The following is a 17,041-nucleotide window of genomic DNA, read 5'->3' as shown; positions in this document are numbered from 1 at the left end:
TTAAATGAGCTCCATGAAATCCTTTGATAAACTGGTGATCATGGAAGGTTAGGATTTTGTCTAATCTTCCAAGATGCTTTCATAGATGCACAGGTACTGTTCGCTTAGGTGCTGGGGGGAGGGTCCTTGCCATCCCATTGGTGAGAGCGTATGTGTGTGCATGCTAAGTTGCTTCAGTCGTGTCTGACTCTTTGCGACCCTGTAGACGGTAGCCCGTCAGGCTCCTCTGTCATGAAGATTCTCCAGGCAAGAACACTGGAGTGGGTTGCTATGCCCTCCTCCAGTGGATCTTCCTGACCCAGGGATCATACCTGCATCTCTTTTGTCTCCAGCATTGGCAGGCGGGTTCTTTACCACTAGCGCCACCTGGGTAGCCCAGGCTGCCTTTTTCCTTTTTTTTTTTTTTTAATGAAACGAGCAATATTATGTTGGTTTCAGGTGTACAACAAAGTATAAGATTCAGATGTATATATATATACACATATATATACATACATGTACACATATATATACATAAGCATATGTTAGGCCTTGGAAATGATAAACTTTTCTGATAAAGAAATGGGACTGATGTGGATTTTGGAGGATGACTTTAATTTTCCATTCAAGTGTATAATATCATTTTAAAATATTCATGACTAGTTTCAAAACAAATAAATCATTCTTAGGAGTCACTAAAACATAACTCATAATAAATATGGATGTGTCCCCAATGTGTTTACACATAAAATTATTTGATTTTTAAAATAAAACCACACATACTCATTGTAGAAATTTTGGAAAGTAACAGAAGCCTAAATTTAAAAAAAAATCCACAATCCTGCCACATAGATGGATCTCTGAAATTCCAAATGTTTTATACTTTTCTTTGTTTTGAAAAAATTTAAGTAATATAGTCAATATCTTTACCTTAACAGTCTGTTATGAATTAATTTGTAGGGAATTCCTTGGAGGTTCAGGGATTAGGACTCTGAGCTTCCAGTGCAGGGGCCTTGGTTCTATCCCTGGTCAGGGAACTAAGATCCTACAAGCTGTACAGCCAAAAAAAAAAAAAATCTGTAAAACCATTTGAATCTGGTATCTTCAAGAGTGAGTGGTGTAGTAATATATCTATCCTGCAAAAATTTTCATTGTAGTAAATACCCAAGACCTGTTGTGCAGATTTAACTCTATGCCAAGGTGCCCTTTTTAGTCAGTATGAGCTCGAATATGCCATAGTAACAAACAAACCTAAAATCTCCATGGCTTAGGACAAGGGAGGTTTCCTTCTCCCCCGAGTCATGCGCTCATCTCAGGTCAGTGGGAAGCTGGCTGCCCATCAGCCTCACTCAGAGGCCACCCCCACCAGAAACACTACTGGCCAGCTGGAGGAGGAGCACCATGAAGTTGCTCTCAGTTCCTGAAGGAAGCCAGAGACAAGTATCTCGTCCACCCACCTTTCTTTGCCCAAACTCAGAAGCAGAGCCAGGTTTTGAGAGGCTTGAGACTCATGATTTTGGAGACCCACTCTTAAGGAAAAAGATTTAGAATTAACAATATAAAACTAGGTACAACTGTATTTAAGAATGAGAAGCACACAAATTTACAAATTTTAGAAGTATTTTCCTTCTGTTTTTATTTTGGCCTCCACTAAGATATGGAGAAGGCAATGGCACCCCACTCCAGTACTCTTGCCTGGGAAATCCCATGGATGGAGGAGCCTGGTAGGCTGCAGTCCATGGGGTCGCTAAGATTCGGGCACAACTGAGCGACTTCACTTGCACTTTTCACTTTCATGCATTGGAGAAGGAAATGGCAACCCACTCCAGTGTTCTTGCCTGGAGAATCCCAGGGACGGGGGAGCCTGGTGGGCTGCCGTCTATGGGGTCACACAGAGTCGGACACGACTGAAGCGACTTAGCAGCCACTAAGATAGATGGTATTTAAATGTTAGTATGATCAGTTAATTTTGAAAAAGTACACAAAAACTGACCTGAAGTTTAGGAGGACATCAGAGCAACCTGGGGCTTCCCAGGTGGCACTAGTGGTAAAGAATTCACCTGCCAATGCAGGAGATGCAAGAGACACGGGTTCGATCCCTGGGTTGGGAAGATCCCCTGGAGAACCCACTTCAGTATTCTTGCCTGGAGGATCCCGTGGACAGAGAGCCTGGCATGTTATAGCCCATGGGGTGGCAAAGAGTTGGATACGACTGAGGGACATAGCACACACCGGCCAGTTCAGGTTTTAGTTTGCCCACTCCCTTGTGTCGGGTGATGTCATTACACAATCAATATGCTCTTATCCTGCATACATCAACTTATTGATGGGTGTGTGTAGGAGGCTGTCATCGGAACATTTGTCTCTTCAGGCTGTTGCTGTGCGTTGGAGGCAACTTTGTGTGCCATTTTATTTGGGACTGTCAGATTTTGTTGGAGAAGGCGATGGCACCCCACTCCAGTACTCTTGCCTGGAAAATCCCATTGACGGAGGAGCCTGGTGGGCTGCAGTCCATGGGGTCTGGAAGAGTCAGATGCGACTGAGCAACTTCCCTTTCACTTTTCACTTTCATGCATTGGAGAAGGAAATGGCAACCCACTCCAGTGTTCTTGCCTGGAGAATCTCAGGGACGGAGGAGCCTGGTGGGCTGCCGTCTATGGGGTCACACAGTCGGACACCACTGAAATGACTTAGCAGCAGCAGCAGTCAGACTTTGTCAATTCAAGATTTGTCAGATACTTTATGATGTGATCTGATACACTGGCTACATAAATTATATTAATCTCCCACACATAGCTATTTTCCCTTTATAGTACTGCTGCAGGTTTCTGCCCTATGAATCCTGGAATTCTCATAAGTTCTATTTCATGTGATTCCCACCAAAATGGGAGGAAAGGTACAGTGTGTTTATAATTGGATGCTGTGTATTATGGGGTATATCCCTGTTGGGAAATAACTTCCATTTAGGCACCAATGAAAAGAGAATTGTCCACTGACAACTGTTTCACACATTTGATGATCTGAAGAATTCTCCTGCTAAAAAATTCTAGCTTCTGGCCCCTTATGATTCAAACCCTTTCTTCCTTCACCACTCAGACACTTCTAGTTTGGCATGGAAGGGCCAAACTAGAAGTTGATCTTGTGAATTTTAAGGCCTGTTTCTTCATCATGATGTCAGATCAGCGCATATCTGGAGGCCATTCCTACAGAGGGAAGACTACAGTGACTGTACGTGGAAGCAACCGCTAGACGCAAATTCACTCTCTTTCACTCAGCTTCCAATTAACCGACTCCCCAGAATGCCCACTGTTACTCCATCACCACTGGCAAAAGGCATTGTAATGGATAGGAAGTTGAGGCGCAAGGTTCATCATCCTGAAGATAAATTCGCCCTGGGAGACTCAGCCCCAATCTCCAACCCTTCCGTGAGCCCGGAAGTCAGAGAACGGGCTGTACTTGAACCATACTGTTGTTAGCGCAGTGCTCCAGAAGGGTCCTGATGGTTTTCACTCCCACCAGTAGTAACAGGGGGTTATGAATTTTTAAAAAGTTTTGTGTCATCTTGATCAGCCAGCTGTTTCCCCCCATCCATGGTTTTTGATGTTGCCAGTCATAATTAGCCATAGTTGAGGAAATTTGACAGCCTTTTTTGTTTTTTAATTTATTTTAATTGGAGGCCAATTACTTTACAATATATTGATGGTTTTTTGCCATACATCAACATGAATTGGCCATTGCCATATATGTGCCCCTCCCTCCTTAACCTGAACCCCGTCCCCATCCCATCCCTTCAGGTTGTTACAGAGCACTGACAAGCTTTTAATATCAGTACCTTTCAAGCATGCAAATATTTACTCCTGAGCAGTTGGTAGGTGCTACACAGAACGGACTCTCTTCAAGGGTGCACCTGTGATCTCCCGGTGAGCAACTGCAATGGCTCTTCCTTATTTACATCTTTCTGAACATCTCTGTACAGTTTTACGTGTATTTTTGTCTACTGCAGAATTGTTATAAGTTGAATTACTTTTGATTCTGTAGGTGCTTCGAAGTTGTTGGCTTCCAGTATAACTTTGAGCCCCTGTTTTCTTTCTTTTTAGCCATGCCACACAGCATATGGGATCTTAGTTCCCCAACCAGGAATCGAACCCATGCCTCTTGCAGTGGAAGTGTGGAGTCCTAATCACTGGACTACCTGAGTCTCTGTTTTCTTATTGGCTATTAGATAGGTTTTACTTCAACAATGATTGTTAGATTTGACTGTGCTGGAGGAAATTTGACATTTGTTGTACCAAAAGGCAGGCAAAAAAACAAGTATTCTCCTTACTAAAATTTATGGTCAGTTCATTTATGAGAAAGGGGGCAAGAATATACAATAGAGAAAAGACAGTCTCTTCAATAAGTGGTGCTGGGAAAACTGGACAGCTTTGTGTAAAAGAATGAAAATAGAACATTCTCTAACACCATATACAAAAATTTTAAAATTGGATTGAAGACCTGAGTGTAAGACAATAAAACTCCTAGAAGAAAACATAGGCAGAACACTCTTTGACACATGTGGGATCTAAAAATATAACACAAATGAACTTATCAATGTATAAGACAGGAACAGACTCATAGACATAGAGAATAGGCTTGTGGCTGCCAAGGGGGAGAGGGGATGGGAGAGGTATGGATTGGGAGTGTGGGATTAGCAGATACAAACTATTATATATAGAATGGATAAACGATAAGGTCCCACATGCCTGCTGCTGCCGCTGCTTAGTCCCTTCAGTCCGGCTCTGTCGACCCTGTGGACTGTAGCCCGCCCTGCTCCTTTGTCCGTGGGGATTCTCCAGGCAAGAGTACTCGAATGGGTTGCCATGCCCTCTTCCAGGGCATCTTCCCAACTCAGGGATCAAACCCCAGTCTTCTACATTGCAGGCGGAGTCTTTACCATCTGAGCCACCAGAGAAGCCCCAACATGCCAAGGAGCAACTAAGCCCCAGCACCGCAAGAAAAGATTGACAAGTCGCAACTGAGACCCAACACAGCCAAATTTTTTAAAACAGTGTACAGTTTATGTTAGAGTATTACAAACCACCTAAACACCTATCAGTGGGTATTAATGTATGTCTATAGTTGTGTATATGTGTGTATTTATGTCTAACTCTTGTGATACTGTGATTTGGAATAATGAAATATGTATTTGGTCTTCATTCCATTTCTGGCACAGAGCTTAAAACTCATGGTATTTCCTAAGTGATAAGAGGTGTTTGGTATCTATATTTTTTATATTTACAACAAATCTCAGCCACACCTGGGTTTGTGTTAAATGAGATGATTTTTGGAAAGCTCCTAAGGATGGGGGCTGATTGCCAAGGGATAAGAGAGTTGGAACTTTTAACCTTACCTGCCGACTTCTGGAAAGGGAAGGGAACTCCAGATTAAACTCTATAAAAACTCTTGAACAGGATTGATCTTCCACGTTGGTGAGCCAAAGCACATCCAAGTGCTGGGGGTGGGTGCACTTCAAATTCCAGGGAGACAGAGGTTCCTGTAATTGAGACCCTTCTGGACTTTGCCTTGTGTATCTCTTTATCTGACTCTTCAATTGTATCCTTTAATAACTTTATAATAAACTAAAGTGAACTTTGTAGTAAATCTAGAACCTTCTCATAGAGGCCTTCCATGGTCACTCTGCCTAAAATTTCCAACATCCTTGTCCTAGTTACATTTCATCTTCCTTCCCTGCTTTGATTTTTCTCCTTTGTACTTATCACTGTCTAATATGCTACATTTTAAAATTTAATTAAAACTCTTCATTAGCATATGAGCTAAAGAACAGGGAATTTTGTCTGTTCTGTGCACTCCTGTGTTGAATGGCCTATCTGATTTGCATATTCTTGAAACCATTTTTATTTTAATATGTAAGAATGTAGGTGTTACCTTCCCACACAAATATGGTTGAAGTTAGCATACCAGAAACATTTGTAACTCATCAGTAGAGTGTATTATTTCTTGCCTAAGATTACTAGATCCAATTACAGGGGTTAAAAAAAATTTTTTTTTCTGGAGTTTCCCTTATATAAACTATTTCTTTGTGAATTGATTGCAAGTCAGGCATGTAATTCAGATGGAGAATTAAAGTTTCTGGTTCTGTAGAGAGTTAGGAGAGCCATTAGGAGAAGCAGAAAGTGTGTGCTTAAAAGGCCCGTAATTGTAACATGTTGACTATGAAGAAAGCTGAGTGCCAAAGAATTGATGCTTTTGAACTGTGGTGTTGGAGAAGACTCTTGAGAGTCCCTTGGACTGCAAGGAGATCCAACCAGTCCATCCTAAAGGAGATCAGTCCTGGGTGTTCTTTGGAAGGACTGAATCTAAAGCTGAAACTCCAATACTTTGGCCACCTCATGCGAAGATTTGACTCATTGGAAAAGACTCTGATGCTGGGAGGGATTAGGGGCAGGAGGAGAAGGGGACGACAGAGGATAAGATGGCTGGATGGCATCACCGACTTGATGGACATGAGTTTGGGTGAACACCGGGAGTACGGAGGCCTGGTGTGCTGCACTTCATGGGGTCGCAAGGAGTCGGACACGACTGAGTGACTTGAACTGAAATGAACTGAACTGACGTGGAAATATGGAAAGGCTACGTATTTTTAAAAAGGCATGGAAAAAAGAGAGTCTCCCTTCCTTTCTTGTGGAGACTGATGAGTCTGTCAGGAATTGTTGGGGTGGGTTTGTAGAGGCTCCCTGAGCCCCCATTTACCTGCTTTGTGCAGATTCGTGTGCTTGGTGCCTTGGGAGTGAAGGGAGGTGGACTGGCCCCTGCCATCCGAGAGCTCAGGAGGCAGAGAGATGCGTAGTGGCAGGTATAAAAGATGGGATGCAACCGCAGACCAAGCTTTCCTGGGGAGGGTGGGATCAGTCATGTCTGGCGGGGAGAAGAAGTGACATCAGGGAGGGCAGGGGGAGGAGGTAAGCTGATCAAAGCATGAGTGGGACCCCTGGAGGAAAAGAAGGCCCCCAGAGTAGCCTGGGCCTTGTGTTCTCCCCACACTTCAGTCATCTGGGGATCTTGTCAAAAAGCAGATTCTGACTCGGGGGGTCAAGGAGGGGAGGCAGAGATTCTGCGTTTTCATCTATAACAAGCTCCCTGGTGATGCTGATGTTGCTCGTCTTGAGGACAGACCTGGGACCACAGAGCTGCTGGCCCATTCTTCCTCTACCTCGGAGGTGGATGTCAGCCTGGAAGCTCTGGCATAGGTTTGACAGGTGCTAGGTGGTGAGGAGCTGGGTTACAGAAGTAGGGTACAGGCCAGGAGCCCAAGACTGGTCTGGTTTTAGGTGTAAGACCACCTGACTTTTCCTTGATCACAGGGCCATTAAACTCAGTCTCTGGGCCTCCTCCTGTTCCCAAAATCTTGCTTTAAAAGTTGACCTGTGATTTTCATTGACACCTATTTGCCTTCACGATCTCTGATCTCTTAGGACATATTGCTAGTGTTACTTTGGTCCTTCAGAAAGAAAGTGTTTCTAACGTTGGTAGATTTTAAATGTTTTTATAAGCTTCCCAGGCTGTCTCTTCATGATCAAATCCAATGATAAACTTAAAAAAAAATTATTTATTTGGCTGCATCAGATCTTAGCTGGGGCATGCAGGATCTTTGTGGCAACATACAAGATCTTTTGTTGCAGCATTTGGGCTCTCAAGTTGTGGCGCTCGGGCTTAGTTGCTGCAAGGTACGTGGGGTCTTAGTTCCCCGACCAGGGGATGAGCTTGCATCCCCCACATTGCAAGGTAGAATCATTCATTCATTTAGTGGTGTGAGTCTTAGTTGTGGCATAGACGGTCTTAGTTGCATCATGTGGATTCTCATTCAGGCACCTCGACTCTCTAGTTGTGCTGCTCAGGCTTAATTGCTCTGCAGCAAATGGCATCTTAGTTCCCCAACCAAGGATTGAACCCTCGTCCCCAGCATTGCAAGGTGGATTCTTAACCGCTGGACCACCAGGGAAGTCCCTCCAATGATAAACATTTTATAAAGCATGGCCCATAAATTAATTGTAGTTGTTGTTCGGGCGCCAGGTCATGTCCAACTTTTTGTGACCCCGTGGACTACAGCATTCCAGTCCTCCCTGTCCCTCACTATCTCCCAGAGTTTGCTCAAACTCATGTCCATTGAGTTGGTGATGCTATACAACCATCTCATCCTCTGCCGCCGAATTCTCCTTTCATACCTAATGATTTAATTAGGTGGGCCTTATTTTTGGGTAGGACTTCTACATGGAGGGGTTATACAAGTCCTTCTAAAGCTGTCTCAGTCAGCCTCATAGTCAGACCTCACACAAGTCTCAGTCAGCCTGTGTGACATCAGCTGAACCAGAAGGGTAGTTGCAAATATCTTAACACGGACACCACCAGCATCCTGCCCTGTTAATGTTTGACATCACCCTGATAGAGACTGTAAGTGAGAAATGCGCATAGGTGGTGTCCACTTACTGGTGGCAGAGGCAGGACTAAAAACACTGTGAGCCTGCCCCTCTCTGCTTCCTCACAGGGGCTGCACGTACCAGCCTGGTGTTGGCCTCCTGTGGGGCCGTGGTTGTTCACATGTGGAATTTGATCCTTTCATCAAGGCCCCTGTACCTATTCTTACTTAAGAACTGGATCAGGTCACATTCCTGTCCGTGATACTGCCATCCCCAGGGGAAAACCCCGTGGTTGTTGTGTGGTGGTGGCGGGTGAGTTTTATTAAAAGGCGGCAGGCACGTGTGTCCACAGATGTGTGCTAACCATACACGTACATGTGTGTTTGCAATTTTCTTCCCAGATCTTGGCCCTGATCGCATTCATCTGCATAGAGACCATCATGGAATGCTCCCCGTGTGAAGGCCTCTACTTTTTTGAGTTTGTGAGCTGCAGTGCGTTTGTGGTGACCGGAGTCTTGCTGATTCTGTTCAGTCTCAACCTTCACATGAGAATTCCCCAGATCAACTGGAACCTGACGGTGAGTAAAAGTCATGTTCTCTGACTAGGAAAGGATCGAGTGCTCCACGGCACCCAGGAAAATCAGAATCATTCCATGGCATGTTTGGTTCTGGTTCATTTTGATACATAAGTATTCCCTTGTAACACAACTGTGAAATTTTAAATTTCCATCCTGGGTTGAATAACATGACTGCAGAATTAATGGGACCTTCGCTAATGACAGAAACATAACGATTATTCTGACTTCTTTAAAGATGTCATTTCAATTTGGGGATCCTTTGAGACGATTGGTAGTGTTAATACTTATAGAAAATGGGAAAGAGAGCATGGAATGAATACATTTGCATATTTTCACACTGGACCTGAAAGCCATTTGCAAAAGTACTGATTCAGGAAGAGCTGAAAATATGAATGAAATTGCCATTAACTTGTGAAACCTAGGAATATTATTACTATTAAATTCAAAGCAGCTGGGCAGTCCCAGAGGGTTTGCTGGGTTGTTCAGCGAGTCTTAAGGAAATGTGTCCTTTGCTTTCCATGGTTTGGGGCTCTTAACTCTGACAGCCTTACTCTCTGATCCACACGGGAAGCTCAAGGCTGGTCACTCCCAGGCCCCCTTTCCTGGACTTGTGTTACTTGTCCCTGCTTTGCCAAGCGGAAGAGTGAACTTAACAACACTTTGTTTTCTTGATATTTCTTTGCAAATAAGCACGTGCAGGAACTCAGAGAGAGCCAGTTCGGGAGACATGGGCAGGCCCTATCAGGGCCTTGGGTTTCGGGGGAGGGGCTCTGAGCCCGCTTGCGCTCACATGGGCTCCTCTGCTGCTGGCCAGCGCTGGTGCGCGCAGCACTGGAGAGCGTGGCCTGGAGCGCTGGAACCGGGAGGAGGCAGCCTGGCTGGCCACCTTGCCTGGTCGGGCCACTCCCATGGTGTTCCAGTGGGGAGCCAAGAGGTGACCTTCTTCCTGACAGAGTGCCGTCTGCGTCGTTCAGACCCTTTTAGGAAGAAAAATAAAAGGAGAACTGGGCTAGAAAAGTTGTCCACTGAAAAGTTGGTTTCATCCTGACATTGAAAAGGAAGAAATAAGCTCTAAAACCTCAAGATTTACTGGAGGCATTTCATCACAGTTTGTGGTGACAGGTTTTAGTGTCTCAGCTCTTTTTAAGATAAAGTCTATGTTAAAGAAAATGCTTCCAGTGTTGTGATCTAAATTGACTGTAATGAACAGGCAGTGCAAGAGTACCTCGCAAACCTCCCCCAAACAGCATGCAGGCTCCGTGGGGGCAAGGTCATCGTCATGGGGCAAGGTACATTGGAAACCCAGACCCCTAGAGTGTCTACTGCTGCTGCTGCTGCTAAGTTGCTTCAGTCATGTCTGACTCTGTGCTACCCCATAGACAGCAGCCCACCAGGCTCCCCCGTCCCTGGGATTCTCCAGGCAAGGAACACTGGAGTGGGTTGCCATTTCCTTCTCCAATGCGTGCAAGTGAAAAGTGCAAGTGAAGTCACTCAGTCGTGTCCGACTCTTAGCGACCCCATGGACTGCAGCCTACCAGGTTCCTCTGCCCATGGCATTTTCCAGGCAAGAGTACTGGAGTAGGTTGCCATTGCCTTCTTAGACACTCCGCTAGAGTGTCTAAGGCCAAAATAAATACCTTTGAGGGAGGCGCTGGGCTGGGCTGTGAATAAAACCACGCCAGAGATCCTGTTTGACAAAGAAGCAGCTACTAAGATGGTTAAGACCCAGGGGCTTTGAGTCAGGCCACCCTGTCTGTATTCAAGTCCAAGGTGGCTCTTAAGAGCTGTATATGACTCTGGGCAAGTCACTTAGAGCCCCCAAGTGGAGATGATAGCGTTTTTCTTGCAGGGTTGTTTTAAGAATGAAATGAGACAAGTGTGTACAAAGGCTCCAAACCCGTGGGCGCTGCTGCCAGTATGAGAAATAGCAACTTTACTGTGAGTCAGAGGCCATTGGTGTCTGTCAGCCACGTCATTCCCCTGTAGACTTCACCAGCTTTGACTTCACACCCTGAATTCTGTCTTACCTACTTATTTGACAGCCATAAATTTGTTAGAAGACTTCATACCTCACTGTATTGTATAATATAGGCAGTTATAGCCATTTTCTTACAATAACTTCTGCTGCTGCTACTGCTAAGTCGCTTCAGTCGTGTCTAACTCTGTGCGACCCCATAGACGGCAGCCCACCAGGCTCCCCCGTCCCTGGGATTCTCCAGGCAAGAACACTGGAGTGGGTTGCCATTTCCTTCTCCAATGCATGAAAGTGAAAAGTGCAAGTGAAGTCACTCAGTCGTGTCCGACTCTTAGCGACCCCATGGACTGCAGCCTACCAGGCTCCTCTGTCCATGGGATTTTCCAGGCAAGAGTAGTGGAGTGGGGTGCCATTGCCTTCTCCGACAGTAACTTCTAAGGGAGTAGAATCTGCAAAAATACTGAATCACTCTGCTGTACACCTGAAACTAATATTGTAAATCAATCATACTTCCATTTTTTTTTTTTAAGAAAGAATCGCCAGGAATTCCCTGGCAGTCCACTGGGTAGGACTCTGCACTTTCACTGCTGTGGGCCCGGATTCAATCCCTGGTTGAGGAACTAAGATCCCACAAGCTGTGTGGTGTGGCCAAAATAATAAATAAAAAAATAAACAGTTAATTTTAAAAGGACCCCTGACCCCAGATCACCATAACAACAAAAAAGACTTCAGGTTCTAATTAATTCGTTCAGGCCTTTATCTCCAGAAATACCTATTTGGCAAGCTTTCTTAAATACTTAGTTTTTCTATTTTAATGGTGAGTCTTTCCACTGGTTGGTGACCACGTGTTTGGGGTTGTATCAAAATGTATCTTTTTTGCTGGAAAGTTAACATCCCTCTTTTCTTTAGGATGGTGTTGGCTAGGGCAGATGACTAGGTGGTGCCCCTGGCCTCCTCTCCCACCCTGTCCCTCCATCCTTTCATCCTTTTCCTACCACTGACCACCAGGGTCTCCCTACCACTGACCACCAGGGTCTCCCACTCCCCGTAGCTGGCAGTCAGAGCCCTCCAGCCCTGGAAGCTCAGTCAAACTTTGTAGAGGAGGGAGGTCTGCACATGTCTGCTCTACTTTCCTACTTCCTGATCTCTCTTTTCTCAGCTTTTATTGTCAAATACAACATATTCAGAGAAATCTGTAGAAGTCAAAGTACAGTTTAGTGAAGAATGATAAAGACTACGTAGCCAGACCCCTGGGTCAAGAGTTCGGACAGTGTCAACACCCTACAAGCCTCCCACGTGTCTCTTCCAAACACGGGGACTACTTTTTCCCTCCACCATCCACTCCCCCGACGCTCCGTCCTTGAAAATCCTCTGGTCGGGATCACTGGGGGAATCACTGTGCTCCTGGATCCTCTGCTTACTTCCCAGTCCCGCCGCCCCCAGCAATGGTTTCAGCCTTGGAGTACGCCCTCAGTCTCTCTCGTGGCCTACTCTCTCCTCTTGCCTCTGATGATACCACGGTCTCTTTTTCTTCTTCCTCTTTGTGTTCCTTCTTCAATGGCCTTTGTGGCCTCTGCTGTCCTCAGGTCAGGACAGGTGTTTCCTGACCTGAGAACCCAGGCTGGGTGCAGTGGTGAGTTGAGAGCAGTCTGGAGTCACCCAGAGGAGCCACCTGCAGAGTCCTGAGGCTTTGCTGTGACTCATTGTGTGGTGTTTTCGGACACCACTTTTGACACCAAATATATAGTTGTTTTTTTTCCCCCCTACACCAAATCTGTGTAGTTTTTCCACACTGAGTGATTCTGTAAGACCAACTGTGCTGTGCTTAGTCGCTCAGTTGTGTCTGACTCTTTCGACCCCATGGACAGTAGCCCACCAGGCTCCTCTGTCCATGGGGGTTCTCTTGGGTATTCAGCAATTCAGTTTAGTTCTGACACTAACTCCTGGAGTTCATGCAGACCGCACAGGTTAAAGGGCAACTGAGGGCACTCAGGAAATGTTGAGGAATCTGGGACAAAGACCAAATATATATTTTTCATTATGGCAAACTCATCTTTTCTAGAACTCAACTTCCTCAAGGCCCTTTATTAGAGGTGTCTTGGATCCTAATTAGGTTAGGACTCAGTGAGACACTGGGAGTTGTATGGTTGGCACAGTAGGCTCTCTATAGATGGTAGCTGCCCCTGAAACCATAATTCATGGGGCTACAAAGGGGGTTCACTGGTAGCTCAGAAGGTAAAGAATCTGCCTGCAGTGCAGGAGACGTGGGTTCGATCCCTGGGTTGAGAAGATCCCCTGGAGAAGGAAATGGCAACCCACTCCAGTATTATTGGCTGGAGAATCCCATGGACAGAGGAGCCTGGTGGGCTACAGTCCATGGGATCGCAGGAGTTGGACACAACTTAGTGACTAAACCATTCCACAGAGGAGTTCCCGTCCTTTATGTCCAAAGTGATAGATAAGAAGTGATTTATTAGAACAGGATGCTTGTGAGGCTTATAAGCAGCTGAGTGAGAGGGCTACAGTTTTATAATCAAAGAAAAAGGAGAGGGGAAAAAGACCACTTCTTTTTCCTCATTTTTTTTTTTTTTTTAGTAGATGTCATGCCTCCATCATCAGCTCCTCCTCCAGGTTGAGTGAGGGAGTTTTTTTGTCCCTACCTAATTAAGCCAAGATGGTCATGGCACTGTGGAAATGTTATTTCAGGTCTCAGTACAACGAGGGTCTTTACTTTGAAATGTCACCTTTCCATAACTTACAGGGGTCTCCCATATTTTTTTTTACTTACAATCCCTTAGTGGGATCAGCTGTTTAATGACCTACCCTGTCCCTTTCCTCTGTCTCTATCACTCTGTCATCAGCCCTATGGTCAATCTCATGGTACTGGGGCCGTCAAGGCACAGTATGGGCTGAATGGCTGTAAACCTCCTCTCTCATTCCTGTGTAGATCTGACTTCAGCCAGTCACAGAGCCCTGTGGTTATTAAGCAGTGGTGGTGAACACCTGTCTGGGGCCAGGCTTTGGGAACTGAAAGCAAGCACAGGGTAGATGCTAGCTGCTCTTCTGTGTGCTGTGTGGGATGCAGTTTTGTGTGAGGTCTGGGAGAACACAGTGGATTCCTCAGGGGAGGGGGCCTGGAGCAGGTCAATTGGGGAAGTTCAGAGGAAATGCCAGATTCCAGTTGAGCCTCAAGGGATGAATAGGTGCTTGCTGGGCAGAGTATGGAGGGGTGGGGCGCATTGTAGGGTGGCCCACTCTCTGGGACTCAGGGCCCTGTGGGGCTGGGTACGTGATGGAAATGGGCAAGTGAGGAGAGGGGCCGGCGGTCCGTGAGACCCAGAGGTTGCTCTCCTACTGAGTCCCAGCCAGTTGTGTTACTTCACGAGACTTTCAAGAACAACTTTTCAGGAGCAGCTGAAAGTTGGATTTTTTTTTTTTTTTTTTAAATTTTTGGTTGCACTGAGTCTTCGTGGCAGTGTGAGGACTTTCTCTAGTTGTGGTACAGGCTCAGCAGTTGTGGTGCATGGAGCTTAGTTGCCCCACAGCATATGGGATGTTAGTTCCTACACCAAGGATTGAACCCAAATCCCCTGCATTGGGAGATGGCTTGTTAACCACTGGACCACCAGGGAAGTCCCTGGACTTTTTTCTTTTAAAGAAGTTTCTTATTTATATGAAATGTCCAGGATAGGCAAATCCTTAAAGACAGAAAACTAATTGGTAGTTGTCTAGGATTAAGGGAAGGGATGAAGAATTAACTGCTAATGAGTATGAGGTTTGTTTTGGAAGTGCTAAAAATGTTCTAAAATTAAATTGTGGTGAATTATATCTCAATAAAGCTGTTATTAAAATCATATGTGATAGCAGCCGTGCAGGGGTAACCACTTAATACAGGGGTGTAATACTCTAGAATTCCCTAGACTGTCTTTCACAGGTAGATGTATGTTGTGATATGTGAACGCCAAAAAATGGAACCATTAAAGTCAAGCTTTCCCATTTGAACTATCTTGAGTGTCTTCCATGTTAAATATAACTATATCCTTAGTTTTAATGACTGCATACTGTTCCAATTGGAAATACCATTTTACTTAACAAGTTTTTGATTCTTAAGTATTTTATCTTCAGTTTTTTAAATAACATGATGAACATCCTTATGCTTAGGCCTTTTTGCAACTAGTATGCTATTTAAGATGATTTTAAAAGTATGCTATTTAAGAGGATTTCCAAATGTGGAATTCATAGACAAATAACATGCACGTCTTCAGAGGAGACTGGGCATGTTCAGGGTGGTGTAGACACATGAACCTCTTCAAAATCTCAGCATTTTATCATAAAATATTTCCTCCTATTTCTGAGTAGCCTTTGGTTTAGAAACTATAGTTGTCTTTATTCCTGCAGCTCCTTACCCAGAGTTGGGTGTAACTGAACACGTCCAGGTTTAACTTTGTGAAACATTTGTCCTGGCTTCACGCTGGTCACCACTGAAAGCTGCCCTGCTGGTAGACCTCTCTGGGTAGAGTTTGTAGTTGTACTTTGCTGCTGTCCATGAGCAGGGGCGGAGGCGCTGGCCAGGAGTGAGGCAGGAGCTGCTGCAGGGCTCAGCTGTTAGGAGGTGAATGTTGCCATGTTTAAGGAGGAGATGGCCCCCAGAGCCAGGCCAGCCGGCAGGACCCACCTGGTGTTGATGATACAGTCGAGCTGGCACCTAAGCAGTGTAGGGTTTTGCCTGGTTTCTCTTTCCCTGTAGAGAGCATAGAGGTGCTTTGGTATGACCCAGGCTGTGGGGGCCTAATGCACAAGTGGAAATACCAGCAGTAACAATAAACGCGCAGGGAACCCTATGTGTGGGCTAGGCACATGCGTGGCTTTTCATGTACGCTGTTCCACCCAGTCCTTGAAACCACTCCAGAGGGGTGCGGGGCTGTGCCCACATATGACACGAGAGGCAAAGGGACCCGTCCACAGTTGTGAGTGGTTAGGACCCTCGTCTGGGTGTTTATATGAATCACTGTGCTGTATTCCCCTAGACAAGTAAGACAGGAGCTAAATCTTTGAAGCGTTGTATTTGTAACCTGATTTGCTTTGCAAGGAGCTTAGGGGAAAATCCTCTAGGCTTTAGCATCATGGAGACTTGAAAGACCATGCACGAGGAAGAGAAGTGTGCGCGGCCTGGCTAAGTGTGTTCTCCATAAAGAGTGTTCTCATTCTTTATATGTCACAAATGCATGAAGGGGTTTCACTAGTTTAAGTCTATTCTTGTCCATAAGAGGATTTAAACGTGTTTTGAAAAGAAGACACTAGAACTCTACCTGGTAATTAGTGAGTGTGTCCTTGTGGGTTAGCGGTTTGGTTTCTATAATAGGTCATTAAGAAATGGTCATTTAACATGGTGACTTCCTTGGTGGTCCAGTGGTTAAGGCTCTGAGCTTCCTCTGCAGGGGGCCTGGGTTCAATACCTTGTCAGGGAAAATGATCCCACATGCCTTGAGGCAAGGTCAAAAAAGAAGAAAGAAAGAAATGGTAACATGATGTGTTTGGTTAAAATGTGGATTTTTCTGTGGTGGTTTATCAAGCAACATCATTAACTATTTAATTAAATAGGATTAATAGCATCCGCTTTGCCTTCATCTGTGTGATCAATACCCCTGGGCCACCGAAACAAAAACAAGGAGCCATCAGAGAGGCTGGGGATTGTGCTTTTTATGTCAAAAGTTCTTCAGTGGTTTTTTCAGATAAAACCTGCAATGATCCTTTTCAAGTGACTTTATCTTATTCTTTAGGATTTGGTCAACACTGGACTCAGCACTTTCTTTTTCTTTATTGCTTCGATCGTACTGGCTGCTTTAAATCACAAAACCGGAGCAGAAATTGCTGCCGTGGTAAGTGAACTCAAAAGGTCAAAACAAGGCTGGTTCATACACTTTCTGTGCCTTGCTGCTCTGTCCCCTGGGCTTGTGTCCTATTGCTTCTCCTTCAGCTTCTCCTTTGCTAATGATGTCACTGGGCCAGCGGAGGCCCCGGTCCCTTCAGTGCTGTGGTTCTTAAAGTGTGGTCCCTGGAACGGCAGCATCATCCCGGAGTTTGTTGGAGATGGC

General features: G+C 45.2%; 1 protein-coding gene across 3 annotated transcripts in view; it reads left to right on the top strand.

The window, feature by feature from the left end:
• Positions 1-17,041, top strand: part of CMTM4 (CKLF like MARVEL transmembrane domain containing 4) — an 80,622-nt gene that overhangs the window by 55,865 nt on the left and 7,716 nt on the right. For 2 of the 3 annotated variants that reach the window (XM_086351051.1, XM_086351049.1), the window contains exons 2-3: positions 8,795-8,971; positions 16,727-16,825. In XM_086351051.1, coding sequence (XP_086207177.1) covers positions 8,795-8,971; positions 16,727-16,825 — 276 coding nt within the window. Of the gene's footprint in view, positions 1-4,946; positions 5,074-8,794; positions 8,972-16,726; positions 16,826-17,041 lie in introns of those variants that run through there. The other variant, XM_086351050.1, reaches the window with a different exon arrangement.

This window comes from Bos grunniens, chromosome 18 (genome assembly GCF_055505025.1).
Source record: "Bos grunniens cultivar Pamir isolate PY7600 chromosome 18, Bosgru_T2T1.0, whole genome shotgun sequence".
NCBI lineage: Eukaryota > Metazoa > Chordata > Mammalia > Artiodactyla > Bovidae > Bos > Bos grunniens.
The sequence above is the reverse complement of the archived record's forward strand: the minus strand, read 5'-3'. Positions and strand labels throughout refer to the sequence as shown.